This window comes from Acipenser ruthenus, chromosome 19, assembly GCF_902713425.1.
Source record: "Acipenser ruthenus chromosome 19, fAciRut3.2 maternal haplotype, whole genome shotgun sequence".
Classification (NCBI taxonomy): Eukaryota; Metazoa; Chordata; class Actinopteri; order Acipenseriformes; family Acipenseridae; genus Acipenser; species Acipenser ruthenus.
This window is the reverse complement of record NC_081207.1, coordinates 23,278,469-23,298,836: the sequence shown is the minus strand read 5'-3', so window position 1 is coordinate 23,298,836 and position 20,368 is coordinate 23,278,469. Positions and strand designations below refer to the sequence as shown.

Genomic DNA, 20,368 nt, shown 5'->3' with positions numbered 1-20,368 from the left:
TTTCGAATGCCATAATTCATATCGTACACATTTGTGATAGTTCTGCCCAGAAATGTGTTTATGTGGTCGTAACCTGAACAAAAAAAAACAAAAAACATTGTATCCATCGGAGTTGCAACAGCACTGCATTTTATGAAAATGGAAATGGAAGAATACTGTGATATTGACCACGGGACGAGAGAAGTTGAAAACGTATTAGACAGAATCTTTATGAAAATTGCAATATGGTTGGCATGTGAAAACATGCCAATATTCTTCATTTTTCTTTACAAACAGGTTTTATATTAATTAAGTACAGTGGGCCCCTACAAAAAAAAAAAAAAAAAAACATCTTTCTTGTTTCTCTTAAACAGCTATCCCAATAGACACTGGAGTCAGGTAATTACATTTCCTCAAAGGCACTATGGGAGAGATTTATCAAGGTCTTAATGCCAAAATGCAATTTGCACCATTTTTAAATGAAAATCAAACTGCTAAAAAAATAAAAAAACTAGTCCTACCTTTACAGTGATCATTTAGTCAGGACAACTCTGGCAAACATGTTACTACTTACCTAATAGCTATTTGACATGAATGTGGGAGTTACCTCCCTAGTACAATCTTTACGTTTGTTTATGGTTGCTAGGAGTTTCCTGCCTATCAAGAGATTTGCAGGTGTATTTTAAAGAGTTGACTGCCTGAAGCTTTGCCTGGCTTTACATTCCAATGTGCCCCATGTTTCCACTATAAATAAAGGGATGTTTAGTGTTATAATCTCAATGCATATAGTATTGATAGTAGGTTGATGAGAAGTCAATGAATGAGTGAGTTTGTCATGCTATGCTTTATAATAAGTGGAATCTCTGTACACATTGACAGAGGTCGAGCCGAATGAGTCAGTTAAAGCAGCATGCTACTCTTTATTAAAATCCCGGACCTTACACAAGCAAACACAAAACATATCAATATAATAACAATAACTAGAGGATGCCTAGAGAGTCCGTTGAGTGTACTTGATTGTGTTATATCACTGTTATCTCTTTGTACAGTTGGTGAGCCATTTCATTATCACTTAATTCTAATTCATGGAAATTGATAAACTATTTTTTTTTCTCGATACCACCTAAAAATAACCTTCTAGAACAGCAGAACTTGTTTTAACTGATAACATATGCGGTTAGCTTCAAATAAAGTAATATGATTCTGCTCATGTTTGCTTTTACTTTTGACAGGCAGTGTAGAGACTGGATCAATATATATATATATATATATATATATATATATATATATATATATATATATTCTACACTATTTTAGTTTTAATTCAAATCAATTTATTTTGGTCTTCAAGTAACAAACCATTGACATTTCCTGACATGAAATCGTTTAGGTAGACATCGATTAATCTTCTTTTAGCAGAATAGAGTAACTGAACTCTACTATTGAGGGCTTCTGGGACACTCTCTCAGTAAAGGGTCAAGCCTCTGTAATTAGAACTAAATAGAAAGTGCCCAGAGAGCCTATTTAAATGCTTTTGTTATTGGGAAGCTAAACTGAAGCAATTATCACATCTGTCAGCACAGGTAGGGGTTGTTAATTTAATGAGTTGAGATTAAGCAGGATTTTAAACAATTGGCACGTTTCAGCTTTGTGCGTTTATGAAGGTGCTCATAAACAGATTTTTGATATGGCTGTTCTGAAGTTTTAACTACAAACCTATTAAGGAGGTTATAAATTGAACTCGGTTTCAAAGGTCCTGTCCACACTACATAACCAAGCTTGAGAACTGTACCCAAACGTTTTAATTAATCCAGCTCAAAGCGTCCACACTAAATTACCGTTTCATGTTTAGTCGTGCTTAGTGCGTACAAACACTATTAAAATAGTTTGGTTACAGTTCCTAGACATTATCCCACCATGCACTGTATTTTATGTTTACAACCTTGCATATATGGAGCCTGTACCCATAGAAGACATAGCGCTTCTTGGCATGAACGTTATGGTTTTGTTTTTTAAAAACACAAGGTACATTTTATCAAAATGTGTGCATTTCGTTTTGAACTCTGAAGTTCTCCTTGACCAATTTCCTCGCTCCAGATATCAATGTGCCTTGATTTCGACATTTGATCACAACACCATTTTACAACAGGACTCAGAAATAGTATACGGTACAGCAGTATTGATAGTCATTCTCAACTCCCTCAGGCACCTGTTCTGAGTACTGTATGTGTAATGTCCACGTGACAAAACATATCAGAAAGCATTTTGGGATATTGGAGGATACACAAAAAAAATGTAGTTTGGTATTACAGCGTCCACACTTCTGACAAACCGCACTACCTAATGCGGTCTAATTTAGAACCGTGCTCGAGTACGGTGTTAAATGCTGCGTAGTGTAGATGCTAACCGTATTTAGCATGTTGAAGCTGGTTTAAAGGCTTAGTGTGGACAGGGCCTTTGACAGCTGGTTTCACAGACCCAGCTTAGCACTATATTTGCTAATCAGGATATGTGAAACCAGCTTTGGGTATATCTAAATTGAGTGTTTAATATTCATGGATAAAATTGTTTGAACAGTAATGTCAGCAAGAGGGTTAAATGTATCACACCTGACACAAAGCAGTCACATTTGTTTTGTCATCACAGTGTTTAAATTATTTAAAATATAGTTAAAGATGTAAATATTGCAAAACCACATTCCATCATGAGGTTTTGTTTTTCAGGTTTTCAGTTCCACATTGACGTAGCCTTGATAATACATTTTTAACTTTTGCTTACTATTTTGCTTGTTTTTTCACTGCAGTTTTCTTAGATTGTGTGCTATTATTTATTTATTTTTTTACTTTTAATCCAATGTGACTTCAAGTTTTAACAGTGAATTTAATGAGTAGTGTGCTTTGTTATACTCTTGTCCCAATTGTATCATATACAGCATCAGTCTTACAATTTTGTTATTGTATTATATTACCAACAGCCTATTTCCATACTCCCCCACATTAGTCTCATGTTACTGTTACCTATTTCCCTTGGCACAACACATACTTTAGAGCAGTGGTCTCCAACACATACACAACACATACTTTAGAGCAGGTGTTTCCAACCCTGGTCCTGGAGAGCCCCTATACAGCAGGTTTTTAGGTGTCTTTACATCATCAGTGGCTAAAGATCTAGAACACATGTTAATCACGACTAATTAAGCCAATAATTGGTGCAATTAAGTAACTAAGAACTTAATTGCACCAATTAGTGGCTTAGGGCTCTGGACTCTTTACATTATTTGTAAAAATAATGTGATATCTTGTAACAATTGTAAGTCGCCCTGACTAAGGGTGTCTGCTAAGAAATAAAAAATAATAATAATAATAACTCGGTTGAAACAAAAACCAGCAGACCCAGTAGCTCTCCAGGACAGGGGTTGGAGACCCCTGCTTTAGAGACAACTCTTATCCCTGCGTCTATATTCTCTTTGAAAACAGAGCATCTGCAAACAATGTACTTTCTGGTGCACACATTATTTATGAATCATTGTGTGTTGTTTTTTTTTTTTTTTTTTATTTTTTTATTATTCCAGTTGGTGGCCAAAAGAAAGATTTTGCTTATTTTCTGCTAGAACATTTACTAACCTGTGGGAATAGTATTCTTTTGTGAATGTCTTATTCCATCAGTGTTTTCTAAATAACTGGAACATCACTGTGAATGGCTCCAAGCAGTGTTTTTTTTTATTATCAATGTCTCTGAAACAAGATCAGCAGCCAGAGAACAGCCACACAGCTTTACCACTCTTGTGATGAACCCTGAAGACGTACAAATTGGCGCTTAGAGAAGCAATGGTAGGAGGAGAGCCGAATAGAACAGGTGTGTAAAAGTGAAGATTTCTCTTGGTAACAAATGATGGGCACCAAGGAACTGGCCTTAACTGTTGCTGCTAATGAGGCACCTTTTATCTTGTGGGACACAAACAAGAATCTGTCTCATTTTAGTGTTGGGGGGTCATCACACCTCCATACTATACCTTTACAATTGTCTAACTTTAATCCATTTGATGGCACCTGTGGTAAAGTGCTACAAAATAAATATGTTAGTCTTAGAATGACAAGGGAATTATTTTCTGCAATGATACATTCTGTCCAGTAGACAGTCTGTTTTTCATAGTCACACTAGCACTGAGATTGGATTTAATAATAATAATTTAAATTAATGGTTTATAGGTTAATTGTGTGCTTGTAACATGTAGGAGGCTGTGTGGTCCAGTGGTTAAAGAAAAGGGCTTATAACCAGGAGGTCCCCGGTTCAAATCCCACCTCAGCCACTGACTCATTGTGTGACCCAGAGCAAATCACTTAACCTCCTTGTGCTCCGTCTTGCGGGTGAGACGTAATTGTAAGTGACTCTGCAGCGGATGCATAGTTCACACACCCTAGTCTCTGTAAGTTGCCTTGGATAAAAGCATCTACTAAATAAACAAATAATAATAATTTGGTACACCTCTATAAAAGGGTCCTGAATGGTAGTCTCTGTGGGTTGTGTAGGAGAGCTTTGGAAGGAAACAGGAAGAGAATAGAACAAGACAAATAAAGAATTTAAACTAAAAGTATAACGTCAAGTGTGTGGAGTATGGCTTGGACAAAGGCGGTTCTGTGTAATGCATTACATTTTGATAAGAAACCTATTGTTTTGTTTGATTTTGTGTCAGGGAAACAGCTTATCCGTTCTGACGTTAGACAGGGAAAAGGAAACAGTGAAGATAGTACTCCGAAACGGAGTTAGGATTTTTGTTGTTTATTTTCTTTACCTGTGAAAAGAACCTTACCCTGCTATAAAAAATAAAGCACCCGTTGCTTTGAACCTCAACTGCAAGACTCCCGTAACTATTACACCAGCACGGGCACCCCACCACACACCCCAACTGTGGTCAATAGAAAAAACAAATTCAAAACGACTGGTTACCAATCTATGCACTGTGACATAATCCACCAAGCCTGCAGTGTTTTCATTGCCTGTATAAAATTCCATAGTATAGAAAAGGTAAATGCTGGACTTCATAAAATATATCACCAAGTACTTATTTATTTAAATTACATTTGCCTTTTAATATTGTTTTTCTGTATTTAACCGTAAATACGAGTAGCCTTGAAAAATACTATTATTGAATCCCAGTGCAAGTAGACACAGATTACAATACTTAATAAATTACAGATACCAAAGAGATAGAGAACAAAATAATAAGCTTTGAATTAAAAGTACACACCTTATGACAGCCAATCTATTGATTTGTGAGATACATGGTGAAACGAAAGTATTGACTTGATGAAGCTCCAGTGTAATTCTCTTTAGCAGCCTTTTATTAACAGTTTCTGGCTCAAATATCTTTTAAAACAGCTTGTGCTGTCAATAAAGCCAGCATTTTTTTAATTTTTTTTTTTTATATTTGACTTTTTATTGTTCCGTATTTTAAAAACCAACACATCCATCTGTCAAGAAAAGCTTTATGTATCCAGATGGCTTGAAGTTTTAAAAACCAACTACATTTACATCCCAGTCCCCAGTATCTTGGATCTTGAGCCAAGTGTCCTGATGAAGTATGATAATAGTCCTGCCAGCAGCGAGCCTGGCAATCGTACAAAACCACAACTCAGTTGTCATCTTGTTTTGAAGTATGGGTCAGCTTATGTTGCATCTCTTCAGCGTGTGCTTGGCTCTTGGCTCTCTTCACTTGGTACTAGCAGAAAAACAAAGTAGGTACTGTGTGTACTAAATGACAAAAGGGCAGAAGTATAACATTCCTTGTTCTAAATACAAAATGTTCTTTCTGGATTTTCAACAGGAATCAAATTCCACATCATTACACTTATACTACATTCCACAACTTTAAACTGATTTAAGTTCTGTTGCATTTGGGTTTGGATTTCCAGTGATCAATGTTAATGAACCAGTATTGTTTTTATACAAAGGTTTGCTACTTATATATTCCTTAACAAAATCAAAAGGGGCAATACTTACCATTTTTCATTTAAATCTCATTTTGCATGGTTTTTCCTTATAATATTTTCTCAAATTACATGTCCCTGTTTGTTGATCTTTTTAAACTGGATTGACTAAAACTTTTTTTTTTTTCATTTTATCTCCCCCTCCCACCTTAAAGTGGTTCCAATAAAATACTTTCATATATATTACCTGGTGTGCACCATCACTCTCTACATAGGTTTCAAATGAGCATTTTCAAAAGAAACATACCTCACTGTTTTTTGTTTTCTTTTTTAAAATACATCTGGTACAAAACTAGGTAAAAGAAAGTTCTCGGTTTGCTTGCATTGCCTCCTACAAAATGTTACGCTTGCACTTCCTACATCATTTCACCTCAGCAGTGTCTCTGAGGTCAAAGCATGTTACTTGGTGCAAGGCATGTCAGTCAGTAGGGGAAGCTGCTGGTTGGTTACCCTTGTATAGAAACAGATATACTGTTTTAAAATAAACATGTTTTCTAAAATGTAGTTCTAGCTACAATCACTTTAAAATTAAAACACTATCATGCAACAAATAAACCATTTTCAATTGTGTTGCTTAAATCCCAAATACCACTACCCCCCCTGTATACTATATTTTACTTGATAAAAACATTTTTTTTAATCCTTCCTGAGTAAAGAATAGAAGTTTTGTTAGGAAGGCCCTAGTATTAGAACACTATTGTAAAATAAAATAAAAAGTTATGCAAGCCAATTTTTGCCTTACCTCCTTCTTCAAACACTGCCGCATTGCTCGATCAATGTCATTACACGTTCCAAAAAATCTCAGAACGTTGTGCTGCAAGTTAAAATACGTAATGTAATTACATAAAGGAAGGAATGATGTATTCAGCTACAATAACAAACTCTCTCTGGCTACCTTTTCAATTGGGACAGTTTAAACACAATAATGAGGTACTGTAACGCTGCCAATTAACATAGCTGTGTTCATCAAGTACCAAGACAATTTGCTAGTGTTTAGTCTTGGCTCAGCTTCTGATTCTTAAATTATACCTAGGGCTTCTGATTTTAGGTTTTAACCGATAAAACACCCCTGATACAAAAAAAAATGAAATCGGTGGCTGGCCAATAAACACCGGAAAACACAGGGAAAACTGTGGAAATGATTAATCAATTCACATTGACTTTACCCTTAATAATAAATACATTTCCCAGCGCTGCTGGACAATGTCCCGCCTTCCTGACTTGCGTCTATTATTGATCCGTTCTCAATACTTTAAACCCGCCCCAACTATTGAGTGACAGCACATTCGTGCATTTCTACTGGAGACTCCACTTGCGAGATTTAAAACAAGATTACAATATGGAATGGAGGCTTGTTAGCGGTATTTAGTATTTAGTTAAGATACAGAGGATTTAAAATAGAATTGTGGCGAAATTTACAAAAATTCCTACACACAAAAACCCCAGAAGAATGTGTCCGTGACCATAGGGATTTCGTTGTGGAAGACAGCAAAGGAAAGAAGGTACAACTTAAGTGTGCAAGTACTGTCGAGTTACTACTATACATATTTTGACAGAAAAAAAAACACTCAAGCAGTTTGGAAAGTAACCGAAAACACTAATTTCATACAGTATATCAAAAAACGAAAGCCCCGAAAAAAACTGATTTATATAATACTCGAAAATAGCTAAAAATAAGCACCGCAAAAATATAGCTTTTAAATTTTAAGAAATTAAATGCAGACAATAATTAGTTGGAATCATATTTACAAAGTATGAAACTCACCAGCCTCCAAATCCAGAATGCCAGTGCTTCACATGTTGATAAAGGTTTTTAAAATATCTAGATTCATCCAACATGTGATGGATGCATCAGCTAACAGTATGCAGCTTTAGACATATACAGATTTAGAACATTGTTTAATTTACATTGAATAATTGCAATTGTATAATTAAAAAGTTCTAATTCCATTTTAACACTGTTTTTAAAATGGTTACAGGATCACAATATGGCAGCCATAAGAACATAAGAAAGTTTACAAACGAGAGGAAGCCATTCAGCCCATCTTGCTCGTTTGGTTGTTAGTAGCTTATTTATCCCAGAATCTCATCAAGCAGCTTCTTGAAGGATCCCAGGGTGTCAGCTTCAACAACATTACTGGGGAGTTGGTTCCATACCCTCACAATTCTCTGTGTAAAAAAGTGCCTCCTATTTTCTGTTCTGAATGCTCCTTTATCTAATCTCCATTTCTGACCCCTGGTACTTGTTTCTTTTTTCAGGTCAAAAAAGTCCCCAGGTCGACATTGTCTATACCTTTTAGGATTTTGAATGCTTGAATCAGATCACTGCGTAGTCTTCTTTGTTCAAGACTGAATAGATTCAATTATTTTAGCCTGTCTGCATACGACATGCCTTTTAAACCTGGGATAATTCTGGTTGCTCTTCATTGCACTCTTTCTAGAGCAGCAATATCCTTTTTGTAACGAGGTGACCATCTTAGGTTACAGGTCACAGGGTACACTTAGATTTTGCCCAAAGAGTGTCCATAACACTGAAAAATTAATTTGGCAAGTTAACAATACAAACCAGCTCAAATTAACTACTTGGGGTCGATAAACCGTGACATTAGCATAACTTAAAACCATTGTTGTGCAAATCGTGAAATGTTGTTATCAACATACTTTAGAATCACATTTTATCAAAGTTAATGTTTCAAAAGTACATTTCCCGTGATAATTAATGGAGTATTTTTTTTTAGGTTTCTTAGGTAAATATTTCAGTCAATAAGGGGACAGACTGGTGTGTGCTTTATTAAAGTCTGATGTAATGCCCTGCCTGAGAGTTTGACCAACATAAAACAAGCAATTTGCTCATTGCTTTATTTTCTGTTCTACACAACAATAAATGAATATAATATTATACATGCAGGTGCAATAGAATGCCAAAGACAACATCCTGAAGTTTTCTTACCTCTGCGTGGCACTGTTTGAGCTGTCCGATGAAGACATTACACTCCTCTGTGTGCAAGTGTGCAGACAGGTCTGGATGCATCTTGAGTTAAGGGTTTTTCTATTCAGCAAAGACAAAACAAATAAAACGTCCCACTATTATAAAGCATAACACAATAATACAAGTATGGGTTGAAGTCTAAAAGAGCAATAACCAAGGATTTGTACTTGTTTAGATTCACTTTGGTACAAAGATTACATCTGGTACTTCATAGTGTAACCATTAACACTCTACGAGTAAAACACAAAACGTCCCTTGGCTTAAAAATCTCTCTGGGGTATAAAATTGTAGAAACCCTTAATCTTGGAAGATACATTTGTTAGACTGTTGAAACCTGGTACATTTTTCCTCAAAACAGGACTGTCACCCTTATTGTCAACCCAAGGTGATTACCAAGAACTGTAATGTGCAATAAATATAATGTGGTTTATTCCCTGTAATAATCAGTACGGTAAATGTGAAGTTATAATTAAAATACATTTAACTAGTTTATTCATTAAAGGATACTAGCTCCACCCCAAGCCATTGAATCATCAGATGTCATCTCTACTATAGTTCCATTAGGGTTATAGGAAAACATCAGTTTATCTACAATTGCATGTGCAGTACAACATAAAAAACTGATTAAAGACCAAAAAAATGCAGACATAATACTTAGAATTGGACCCCTGAAAAGCATGTTTTTTTTTTTTTTTGGTTTTTTTTTGGTTTTTTTTAATCACAGTTATTATTTTTCAAAAGCAATCTTTTGAGCGGATATGAAACCACATTGCTGTCTATTGTACTACGGATGTGAAAATCCTTCAGCAACATGTTTTTGGTTTCCTGGGACTTTTTTGACTGGATTCTGACCTTACAAAATAATAATTTAGCCAGCCAAAGTGGAAGGAGAAGCAAGGCCACTGATGAAACAAAAAAACAATGCCTGACATTGCAGCATGATGAAATGTAGTTCAGAAAAGGCAATGATGTTCATGTTAAAGCCATTAAGCAAAATTTAAAAAGCTGTTCTTTCCTGTTACTTTATGACCTTTTGGCATAATCAGTAAATTATTTCAAAAGCAAAAGAGTTTAATTTGTAAATGATTTAACGTAGCATAATACTTTGTCATCTGTAGTATTGTTTTGCAATCTGTTTATTATTCAATATATCTGGAACATGTGGCATTAACCTTATTTATCATAAGGGATTGAGAGTAGGAGATTGAGGTGGCATCTGTACTAGTTACATGCATCTTGAACACATGAAGTTATTCCAAATACTGTTATGCAGTAATTTGTATTTAACATGACCATTCTTACCATGGTACTGACACCACTTCTGATAACCTACTGACATCCAGGTCTTTAATACATTTCCATTAAACTGTTCATTGCCGTTTCTTATTCAATGCAATTCTGTAGATGCTATATATATACATCATGGTCTTCAACTTTGTCATACTGATAACTCTAATTTAGAATGAAAAGCCATGGCAGTGGATGTAGTGTATTACTGTTTCTAGACTTCCAACAGACTCAACCACTATGCAAAAGAACCACACCTCATCTCACCGACAGGGGACTGAATCTGTAACAACACTGCATCACACAATGCCTGTTACACTATTTGGCATGTTTATCAAAGACATCAGATCTAAAACAGTATTTGAGCAAGGTGGAGGTGGAAGTTCAGTATACAAATAACCACTAGGGGGCACACACTCGTTCAGGTTAATCTGCACGTCTTCAGAAAAATAGTGCTATGCATATCAGTTTGTGTACAATACAAACAACCGCCGCTTTTAAACCACTCTACAATTTCTACAGAGCCCATTATCATTCAACACAGTGCTGTCAATGTGAAATGCACCCGGTCAGCCTAGTGCCAAACATGTTCTATTATTACTGGAAACACCCAGAGCCTTCAGGAACAACTGGGAATATACAATTAGTACTCAGAATATACTTACAGTCACAGTCTGCATTTTTTAAAAGGAATACTTTAATACTAAAGCTGTCTCTTGCCAAATTAAATTAGGGTTGAACCTATTGTTTTACTTTGGTGATGCTCTAAATTTTTTTTGCAAAAGTCCTTTTTACATTATTGTTGGGAAATCATGAATCAATACCGTAGCTCTTACCAGTATATTCCATACTTCTCCTGTGCTTATATGAATGAACTCCCAGCTGTTTTCTAGAGAAGCACCATGTATGTAATTTAATGTTCTGTGTCCTCCAACAAGTACAGTTGCTAGTTTTTTTTTAATAACAACAACAACATTTCAATTAATTCTATAATTCATCCTTAATTTTCTAAACCAAAAATAAAAACAAAAAACATTGGAAAGGACATATAGTAAAGGTCTTAGCATGCTGCTACCTCACTAATGCCCCCATAGTACCTACACAACCCGATGCAACCACAAAGTAAACAACCTTCTAGCCATGTGGAAAGTCGTAGGGATTACTTGATGGCACAGTTAATCTCCAGGGCTTGGTTGAAATAGTTCCACTTTCCTTCCCCCCTAGTAAAAACATTTCTCCTATAGCATTCTGACCTTGGCAGCTATGTACTGTGGCATGCTGTCGGTGACATAGCAGTAAAATGACATTTTATAACGTCCCGTCAAGTGACCACAGTTTAAAATGAAAACCGTCTGTTAAACAGTACCGACTGTACTAAATACTTGCTGTGTTTTGGTTAAAAAATAGAAACTAGAGCGGGGACTTGCAGTGATATGAAGCGTTACATAGCACAGAAACACACAGTGATACTTACTTTCCACCTTGTGCAAGAACTCCAGCCTTACGGAAGTTGTAATACAGCAAATGAGTGACATTCGGCTGAACCACTTAAAAGACTTCTAAAAAACCAATAAAATAATTCGTAGGCAGGCCTTTATTGAGAAAGGGCGGAGCTGGTAGTTTAATTTTATCATGCTTGCTTCAGAATTGATGGAGAAGTACACCACACATAATAAAGGCATGGCGTTTATGTAGTGATGACTGTAAAACAGACTAAGTTAAGAAAAAAACATTTCTTATAAATAAATATACTATTTGTATTTTTTATATACATATTTGTGGCTGGACATAATCCTACTACAGTACTGAACATACACATCCGCTCCAATAGACACGATCCAATGAGCTCTGTAATGAGTTCAGAAAAAATGTGTCACCCTACTGTTACCACTGTGTAAACGCAGAGCTCATGAATCACCACAAGGTGGTGTAAATGCTTCTATTCCAACTTTCAGAACCATCCTGGAACTGTGGCAAAACCAATGGGAACGCAATCCTAAGGGAATGTGTTGTTATGATATATATCCAAAGGAGTGACACATTTAGCGGGGATATTGAACGGGGCAGATGAAACTATAATGAGAACTATAAAAACTATAATAGAGATTGAGAGCTGGACATGCGACAATGAGTCAGCATCTTTTTAGAATAGGGAACCATGTAGATGGATTATGTGGAGATTGTCAAGGGTTGAAAACTGTACAACATTATAAATTGGAATGCAGGAAATTCAAACAGCAAAGAGAGGTGTTAATAAATCCGTTGAATGCATTATAGGTGGATACTAAATTAATACATATCGTATTGAAGGACGTAAAAGGAAAACAAAACGGGAAAGAAAAACATATAACACAATATATTCAAACTACTGGAAAATGGGGATGATCTTGATGATATTATAGAAGGGCGATGAAGGGCGCTCTAATAATCAATCATTATTTCTATACCTCGTTTCCATGGGCAAGCCAAGTCGAACACACAATTAATTCAGGCCGAGCAGAAAATACGTCACTAAATAACCATGGAATCCCAGGTCTTAGCAACAATCTATATGAAAGCCAGTGTAAGTTGCACATTACGGTTAGAAAAAACAAAATAATAGCATACCTGTAATTAAACTCTGTAAAAAAAAAAAACGATTTAACATGACAGCACATTATGCACCGTGGAATCATAATGAAACGTTATCACTGATTACTGTTTGGGGAGATCGGGTCATTCAATCAGCTTCAAGGATCTTTTCGAAATCAAAAAGTGTTTCAAAATATAAGTCAAGTTATACTTGCTATGGGTAGGAATGTGCTCCAATGTGGCAAAAGAAAAAAAATCGGAATACAGAAAAATCAAGGATCACAATGTCAATAACGATGAAACAGTAATCTGGTTACCTGGGGCCATATTACAGAATAATTTCCTAGCTTGCTTTACTATCTTATCTTAGTTTCATAGCTAGGATATGAGTTAGGAATCCATGTTCTGTAATACGAATTCCCCTAAATTGACACTTAGGACGTCCTGTCTCTAAGAAAAGCGCTTGGCAGTTCGATGTTTCTGTAATATGCCCCCTGATTATTATCTGGGCACCTCTCGCGATAACATGAGTGAGACTTGTCCAGCTCACGTAATAATTTGAGAAACTCGGGAAACCCTGGAAACGCTATTTTTTTAAGCCAACTCGCGTTGCGCCTCACTCGAGTTTTGGAAAATTCAGGCTAACCCGGGAGCACCTGAGTGCACTCGAGTTGGCTTCCTTTAACCAGAAGAAAAACCCTCCTGGAAGGCTCTCTGGCCTACATTTCCCAGAAACCAACCGACCATACAACTGAGCTGGAGGGAACGTCCATGGGTATTTTGTCTTTTTTGATTGGCTTATTCAAGCAACTGCAGATTGGCGGGGTGACGGGGGAGAGAAGGTAACTGGTGTTTTTCTGCGTTTATTTATTTACTGTATTTCTTTATACAAAAAATAAAGCCTATATACTATAATGGTCATTTACTATTACTGTTTAAGTTATAATCCTAATAATTACCGTATTTGAAGTTGTGTGTGATTATCTAGCAGTGTTTAGTCACGGGGAGGACAAGTTAGTCAGTTAAGATACAAATAAATAGAGCTGGCAGCGAATTTGTTACAGATCCTTAAAATTGTGGTAGTGGTTAGGTACTAGGGCGTCCAAACATAATATATAATATCTCTCTCTCTCCATGTTTACAGCCTAAAAATGGAAGATTCCGTCATAACGTTTTTAGAAAAGACTCTGCAGAGAATCCCATCTTCAAGTCTTAAGAGTATACTGAATGAATGGGGATTCTTGTCAGCACAGCAGCTCCAAGATCTACATTTTCAGCAATCCAAGCACATCCTACACAATAAAGTGCTTGCTTTCTGTGAGGTAACTGTTGTTTCTCCAAGTAACTGTATTGTGTGTTTGTGTGCTTTACTTATGAACTGAGGGATACAGGAACATTTATTTCAACTTCTTTTGATGATAAGTAATGGCTACAATTTGCAATACTGTATATTTACATAAATATGTATAATGCTTTGGGGTGTCATTATTTTAAGAAGACTGTTGTCTGTAAAAGCTATAGATAAAACATTTATTTTTTTCCTTTTAAAAATAACAGGAAAATGGTGTGAGAATTCGACATGTAATACAACTGGACATGATATGTGAGTATGGCTTGATATGGGTGTTTTTTTGTATGGCCTGCCATCACATCACTCCATGCCCCCAAACAGTGGCTGAAGTAACAGTGGGTGTGAACGGACAACCTCAAAGTCCACAGGCTACCAAAGAATCAGATCCTTTTGAATGAATTGTTTTTAAAGCTTTATACACCCCATTACTGTGTTTTACCTGCAGAAAGCTGATTCAGTTCAAGCTCAGGAGGCAAAACACATGTAAAAAGTGGGTTTACCTTTTTTTCCAAATGGCATTTTTTTAACTTGCTGATAATATTTTATAGCAAACCCCTACAGATACATTTCAACAGGGACATATCTTTTTCAGCAATAACTTTGTGGGAAATAGTTACATATATATTCTTTTACAGACAACTGTGAATACCCTAATAAGAGAAACTGGAGTGTTTATCAGTTCTCAGGACAGCAAGGTAAGTATATCGTAATAGACAGTTCTGTCCATGAGCTCAGTTCTGCAACACTAATGTAAACTAGCATGACTTAAACTGCACCATGTCATTTCCTGAAGTGAAATGACAACACAAGGAATATATCACAGGGAGCACAAGGGTAGGAATGGGTAATATACATTATGGAAGTTTAACAAAAATTAGCATATAGGTTACTTCTATTTATTAAGGAATAATGGCATTACTGCGGTGTTATGGGTGGAATAATGGAACTCCCAAGTCAATAAAGCCTGAGACCATTATTACCAAGGAACACTCCACAGCAATGCTATTATCACTATTCATCTTCAAGTTATTAATTTATCTTTGTTTAAATTAAATAATAATTTTGTCCACTGAAAGAGTTAACTTTGGGAGCAGGGCTCGAGCATCCATGGCAACAGGTGTTATTAATTAGTTTAATCTCAGTTTTGCTTTATTTGCAGTTCCCTAAACCACTAACAAAACAGCTGACTGTCGTAGAAAACAATGGGAGATCAGTGTCCAGTTGTTCTGTAATAATAAACTAATGTATTTAATAAAATCATTGTGTTGGCAACTGTTCTACCTTTTTTGGTCTCTTTTTTTATTTGTTTGTTTTCATACTCTTTCCACAGATGATGCCCTTGTATTAAACGTGACAGAATTTAGTCAGAAGTTCAAAGTAAATTTGAAAGACCTTTTGAGACATGTAAGTATTTTAATTCTTTATTTAATGCACCCTGGCCACATGGATATAGTGGTGGCAGATGTAGGCATGTCTGTATGACTTGCATATACAGTGTCTTGAAGCCTTATTCAGTTATGCTGAAATCTATTTATGAAATCCAATTATGCTTTCAATATGACTGCCTGCAAAAAGGCAAATTTACTTGATTTGACTGTTTCTCAATACTGAAGAAACAGAACCCCTAACCACTGGTTGCAAACACTGTAAAATGTTTAATATTTGTGAATAGGACCCATATACAGTTACTGATAGAAAAACAGTTTCAGTTCTGCTATGTGATGTATTTTTGTTTCCTTGCAGGTTTCCATTGGCATGAAGCAATTTGAAGATGATGCAGTATGGATCCGTGTTGCCTGGGGTGACAATTTTACAAAGCCCAACCAATTTAAACCCACATATGTAGTGTACCAGTTACAGACTCCTTATGTGTTCATATCCAATTTGAATGTTAAACACAGACCACTGCTTTCTCAGGTAACTGTAAAGTTTGCATTAATTTATAATATTTGCATGTGATTGATGTGATGACCGCAGAAGTGTCTACTGCTTTTGAAATCATGATGACCAATATATAAAATGATTATCTTCTTGGCTGATTTCATATGTCATTAAATATTCCATGAACTGAGTTTGCTGTACTTTTTAACAGGCACTGGTTATTGCAACTAAACATGATGAGATCAAAGAGATTCAGCTGAGAGGACGCAGTTTGAAGTCACTGAAGGATTTAGTGTTGCGCCGATATAAACAGGTATATTTTATAAATCCAAGAACACTAGCAAGACCTCATTATGGGCATGGTTCATATAGGTTCTTGAAAACCTGTCTTTTAGGTCATAAAGATGTTCAAGAAGTTTTTAAATGCTTGAACATCTTTAGGCGACTGTGTGATCCAGTGGTTAAAGAAAAGGGCTTGTAACCAGGAGGTCCCTGGTTCAAATCCCACCTCAGCCACTGACTCATCTTGTGACCCTGAGCAAGTCACTTAACCTCCTTGTGCTCCGTCTTTCGGGTGAGACGTAATTGTAAGTGACTCTGCAGCTGATGCATAGTTCACACACCCTAGTTTCTGTAAGTCGCCTTGGATAAAGGCTAAATAAACAAAAAATAAAATAAATAAATGTTACATGGTTCGACAAACTGTATGTCAGGGAAATAGCTTACGTCCTGGATTTTAATGGTCAAAGAAGCTTAAAAATCTGGGGGGGGCTAGAAAATGATTGCTCTGTAAGATTATATATTTAAATAATAAAATGTTTCTCCATGTTTGTGACTTAGAGTGCATTTTTTTTTTTTTTTTTTTTTTAAGTCTTTTCAGACTTATCAGCCAAAACCCCTACAGGAAAGACATTGTCCAGAAAGGGGTATGTAAACTGCACAGCTCTAGTTAGTGTTACAGAACCCCTTGCAATGTTTATAAGAAACGCATCACTTTTATCCCCTGTTGTCCATGTGGCAGAACATTTTTTTTCAACATATTCCTGATTTAATGTGACATTTTTATTCACACATCCTAGGTAAAGCAACTAGAGGTTTTCTTTGTTTTATTGTTTTTTTGCCTTTGTACCTTTGCCAGTCAGCAATATATATTTATAAATATAATGCTGCAGATGCAGACAACACGGGACACAGCAAAGATAACCTAATGTGCATTCTTGTCAAATTTGCAGGGTGTTCTGTAACACTTAACAATTTTCCTAGTATATTTATGTGATGTGGATTTTACAGCTCATTTGCTTATCCCCTTAAAATCAAAATGATTTATTTTAATTACTATTGTTTTAATGAAAGTTGTATGTGGTAATATACTTTATCTTGATAAATATGTTTTCTCTGTTTGAGATCAAGGTATTGTACATGAACATGCAAAACGTCTGGCTGACTTGAAGGAAGTAGCAACACAAACATTTGGAGATGGGCCTTTGCCGAAATTAGAGACTGCGGTTTTTAAGGTTTGTTTAATTTTCAGTAAAATTAGTCAAGTTTGCTTTTTCAATGTTTTGCCTGAATTTGTCTATTTAATATATTGTGTCTAAGAATATACAGTAGCCACAATCACTGTTAGATGCAGCGTTGTACTCTTTCATTACCTAGAAACTGGATTGGAAGAGTATTGTACAGGCATGAATATATATTACCTTTTTTTAATACAGATTCTAAAAACAACCTGTTTCATTAGATCTATGAATGTTTGTTTATAAGAGATATTTTAAGGGGCTCCTGGGTGGCCCATCCGGTAAAGGCGCTCCGCTTGGAGTGCAGGATGCGCCCTATATCCTGGACGTCACCAGTTCAAGTCCAGGCTATTCCATTGCCGACCGTGGACGGGAGCTCCCAGGGGGCGGTGCACAATTGCCCGAGCGCTGCCCTGGGGGGGCAGGGCTTAGGTCGGCCAGGGTGTCCTCGGCTCACTGCGCACCAGCGACCCCTGTGGTGTGGCCGGGCGCCTGCAGGCGTACCTGTAAGCTGCCTAGAGCTGCGTTGTCCTCCGACACTGTAGCTCTGAGGTGGCTGCATGGTGAGCCTGTAGTGTGTAATGAAGTGGGCGGCTAACAGCACACTTTTCGGAGGACAGCGTGTGTTTGTCTTCGCCCCTCCTGAGTCAGCGCAGGGGTGGTAGCAGTGAGCTGAGCTTAAAAATAATTGGATATTCTAAATTGGCAGAAAAAAGAAAAAAAAAATTGGCAACGACTAAATTAAAAAAACAAAAAAGAACTTTCTGCTTGTCAGGAAAGTTATTTGAAAAAGTGTTGAACTGATCAAAGCCTGACTTTGTATCTCTCTTCTTCCCCACCCCTACACAGCTTGAAACCAAGTTTAAGGATCCTGAAAACAGAATATTAACAAATAGACCAGAGCCTTTTAGATGCGCTGTCAAGTTTTCAAGCCCAAGCTTCCTGGAATCCTTAAAATCTTTAGTGACACTGGGTATGAGCTCTTTTAAATGGATTTATTTGTTTTTGCATTCTGATACTACACTATATTTATTAAAGGAGGATTTTCTATTTTCACAAAAAAAAAATGATTCCACAAATGTTTAAGATTTAGTACTATAATATTGAGATGCATACATCTCATTTTGATTTTGACCTTGTATACATAAAAAAATGTTTCTAATCATACAATGGTCTTGTAAATATTAAAGTATTCATTCAAGGAAATATGCAGTCAATTATTATAATCTAGTATTATAATCTAATACACAGTCAGTAACTCTATATTGGTACTCTGTACATTTTATTATAGTAACAGGTGTGTGTTTGTTTTTCTTCTGACCTTTCAGGTATTGCGAGTGCTCCTGTGTCCCCGCTGCTTTCATCCATACCACAAAAAGCAAGAAATCATTTTGTAATCTCAGAGAGAGGACCTGGAGTACCCTCCACACCTGCCCCATAACCTTTTGAAGACAAATGTTGGACATTTATCAGCCTAATTATGGATAGAGCTGCACCCCCTTGCTCACCCGCCCGCTCGCCGCCCGCTGGAATATTCAGCGGTTATAACTAATGAAATACATACATTTCTTACCTGTCAAGCGCTTTCACTGCTGATTTCATATGTGAAAAGAATTGCAAGACTTGCAGAGTGAATGGAAGTGCTTGACAGGTAACATTTAAATAAGTATTTAATTTCCTACACTATAACTACTTTAAGTGATTAATTGTTAAGTGTTTTTTTTAAATTACGCAAGATATTCTCAAGAACAATGGGGTTGAGAAACAAACTGGTTGATTTAAAGGATAGTAGTTTCTATTCTGTTGTTAAATCAGTAGCAGCTTCACCTGTGTAATAAGGACTTGATATACTTATCTTGGAGGGGATTACTGTTTCTGGTAAGAACTTCCTTTTCACTTTTAGTTTAATTGTTATTGTTATTACACACATCATTTGAATTGCTTTAATTAAACTCCTATATGATTAATAATTTTTAAAAAACTTCCTGCTGACATTTCTCGTTACTCGGGATATGGGGTAAAGTATGATTTTCTGTATTTATTTTTTTGTTCTACACTTTAAACTTAAACTTTGGGACATTTCATTTTGTTATGCTATTTGCATTGCCCAATTCACTTAATCACTTGCTAAGCTGACTGGGCTGCAGGTAGTTTGCAAGCTCCCATACTGGAGGGAGGGGTTTGGAGCTTTTTAACAGAACCTTTTAAATCGTGTTGAATAAACTGTTGTATTTGCCATAATGTGGTACACTGTGTTTAATATTAAACACATTGTTTTTGTTACAGAAATTAAAAGAAAGATGATCTCCTTTGTGTTTGCTGTACATAAATGAAAACTTTATTTTACGACAGATACTTATAGGCTAGTTGTTAAAATATGTGTTCCATTTGATTGTTTTAAGTATAATACTTTTTTTTTTATTTTATTTTTTTAAATGTGGCAGTATGATTCCACAGGGAAGGAAGCATGTGTCTGGAGCTTAAACATTGGAGAAGTATAAAGAAAATTGAACTTTTAATGTGCTCAGAAGATTACATTTAGGAAAGCTTGTAGAAAACAGGCAGTTATTGTTAAAATGAATATTCTGTTTGGGGAAGTGCACCTTTTAAAAGCTCTAAAAAGCTAAATATATTGTTGTTGAATTGAATCTGTCTCTTGATTTCTTCATGCCATACTGCTACTGTGACCTTTGGAACATGAAACATGTATTAATTGCACAGTAATATTGATTAAAAAAAAGTTGTAAACACTTTAATTGAAATTTTGACCCATTGTCTTTTTTAATACAGTGCTGGGGCATACTCT

At 36.0% G+C, this 20,368-nt stretch overlaps 2 protein-coding genes across 4 annotated transcripts; one reads left to right on the top strand and one right to left on the bottom strand.

Annotated features, from left to right (window-relative positions):
- Positions 1-3,511: 3,511 nt before the first annotated feature.
- Positions 3,512-19,191, bottom strand: cmc2 (C-x(9)-C motif containing 2). Of its 2 annotated transcripts, none has more exons than XM_058992654.1 (4): positions 19,136-19,191; positions 8,917-9,015; positions 6,709-6,780; positions 3,512-5,698 (listed from the first exon to the last, which is right to left on the bottom strand). In XM_058992654.1, exons 2-4 carry the CDS (start codon positions 8,995-8,997, stop codon positions 5,612-5,614), a joined length of 240 nt encoding a protein of 79 aa, XP_058848637.1. In that variant the 5' UTR covers positions 8,998-9,015; positions 19,136-19,191; the 3' UTR covers positions 3,512-5,611. The 2 variants fall into 2 exon arrangements, with proteins under 2 accessions (XP_058848637.1, XP_033896569.1); XM_034040678.2 differs by lacking the exon at positions 19,136-19,191 and adding an exon at positions 11,717-11,818.
- LOC117424741 (centromere protein N) lies at positions 13,368-20,318 on the top strand. 2 transcript variants are annotated; one of them, XM_034041417.3, is made up of 11 exons: positions 13,368-13,655; positions 13,958-14,135; positions 14,371-14,416; positions 14,800-14,859; positions 15,495-15,568; positions 15,908-16,081; positions 16,257-16,358; positions 16,917-16,971; positions 17,456-17,559; positions 18,412-18,535; positions 18,891-20,318. In XM_034041417.3, exons 1-11 carry the CDS (start codon positions 13,585-13,587, stop codon positions 19,001-19,003), a joined length of 1,101 nt encoding a protein of 366 aa, XP_033897308.3. In that variant the 5' UTR covers positions 13,368-13,584; the 3' UTR covers positions 19,004-20,318. The 2 variants fall into 2 exon arrangements, with proteins under 2 accessions (XP_033897308.3, XP_033897306.3); XM_034041415.3 differs by having other exon boundaries at positions 13,370-13,655; positions 17,450-17,559.
- Positions 20,319-20,368: the final 50 nt, after the last annotated feature.

Excerpts from the sequence above, each read along its gene's own strand:
- cmc2 (XM_058992654.1), bottom strand. The coding sequence starts at position 8,997 with ATGCATCCAGACCTGTCTGCACACTTGCACACAGAGGAGTGTAATGTC. Across the intron at positions 6,781-8,916 it reads TCAAACAGTGCCACGCAGAG|CACAACGTTCTGAGATTTTT; the intron begins GTAAGAAAACTT and ends TTTAACTTGCAG. Across the intron at positions 5,699-6,708 it reads GGCAGTGTTTGAAGAAGGAG|TACCAAGTGAAGAGAGCCAA; the intron begins GTAAGGCAAAAA and ends TTTTTCTGCTAG.
- LOC117424741 (XM_034041415.3), top strand. The coding sequence starts at position 13,585 with ATGGGTATTTTGTCTTTTTTGATTGGCTTATTCAAGCAACTGCAGATT. Across the intron at positions 13,656-13,957 it reads GGGGTGACGGGGGAGAGAAG|CCTAAAAATGGAAGATTCCG; the intron begins GTAACTGGTGTT and ends CCATGTTTACAG. Across the intron at positions 14,417-14,799 it reads AATACAACTGGACATGATAT|ACAACTGTGAATACCCTAAT; the intron begins GTGAGTATGGCT and ends ATTCTTTTACAG.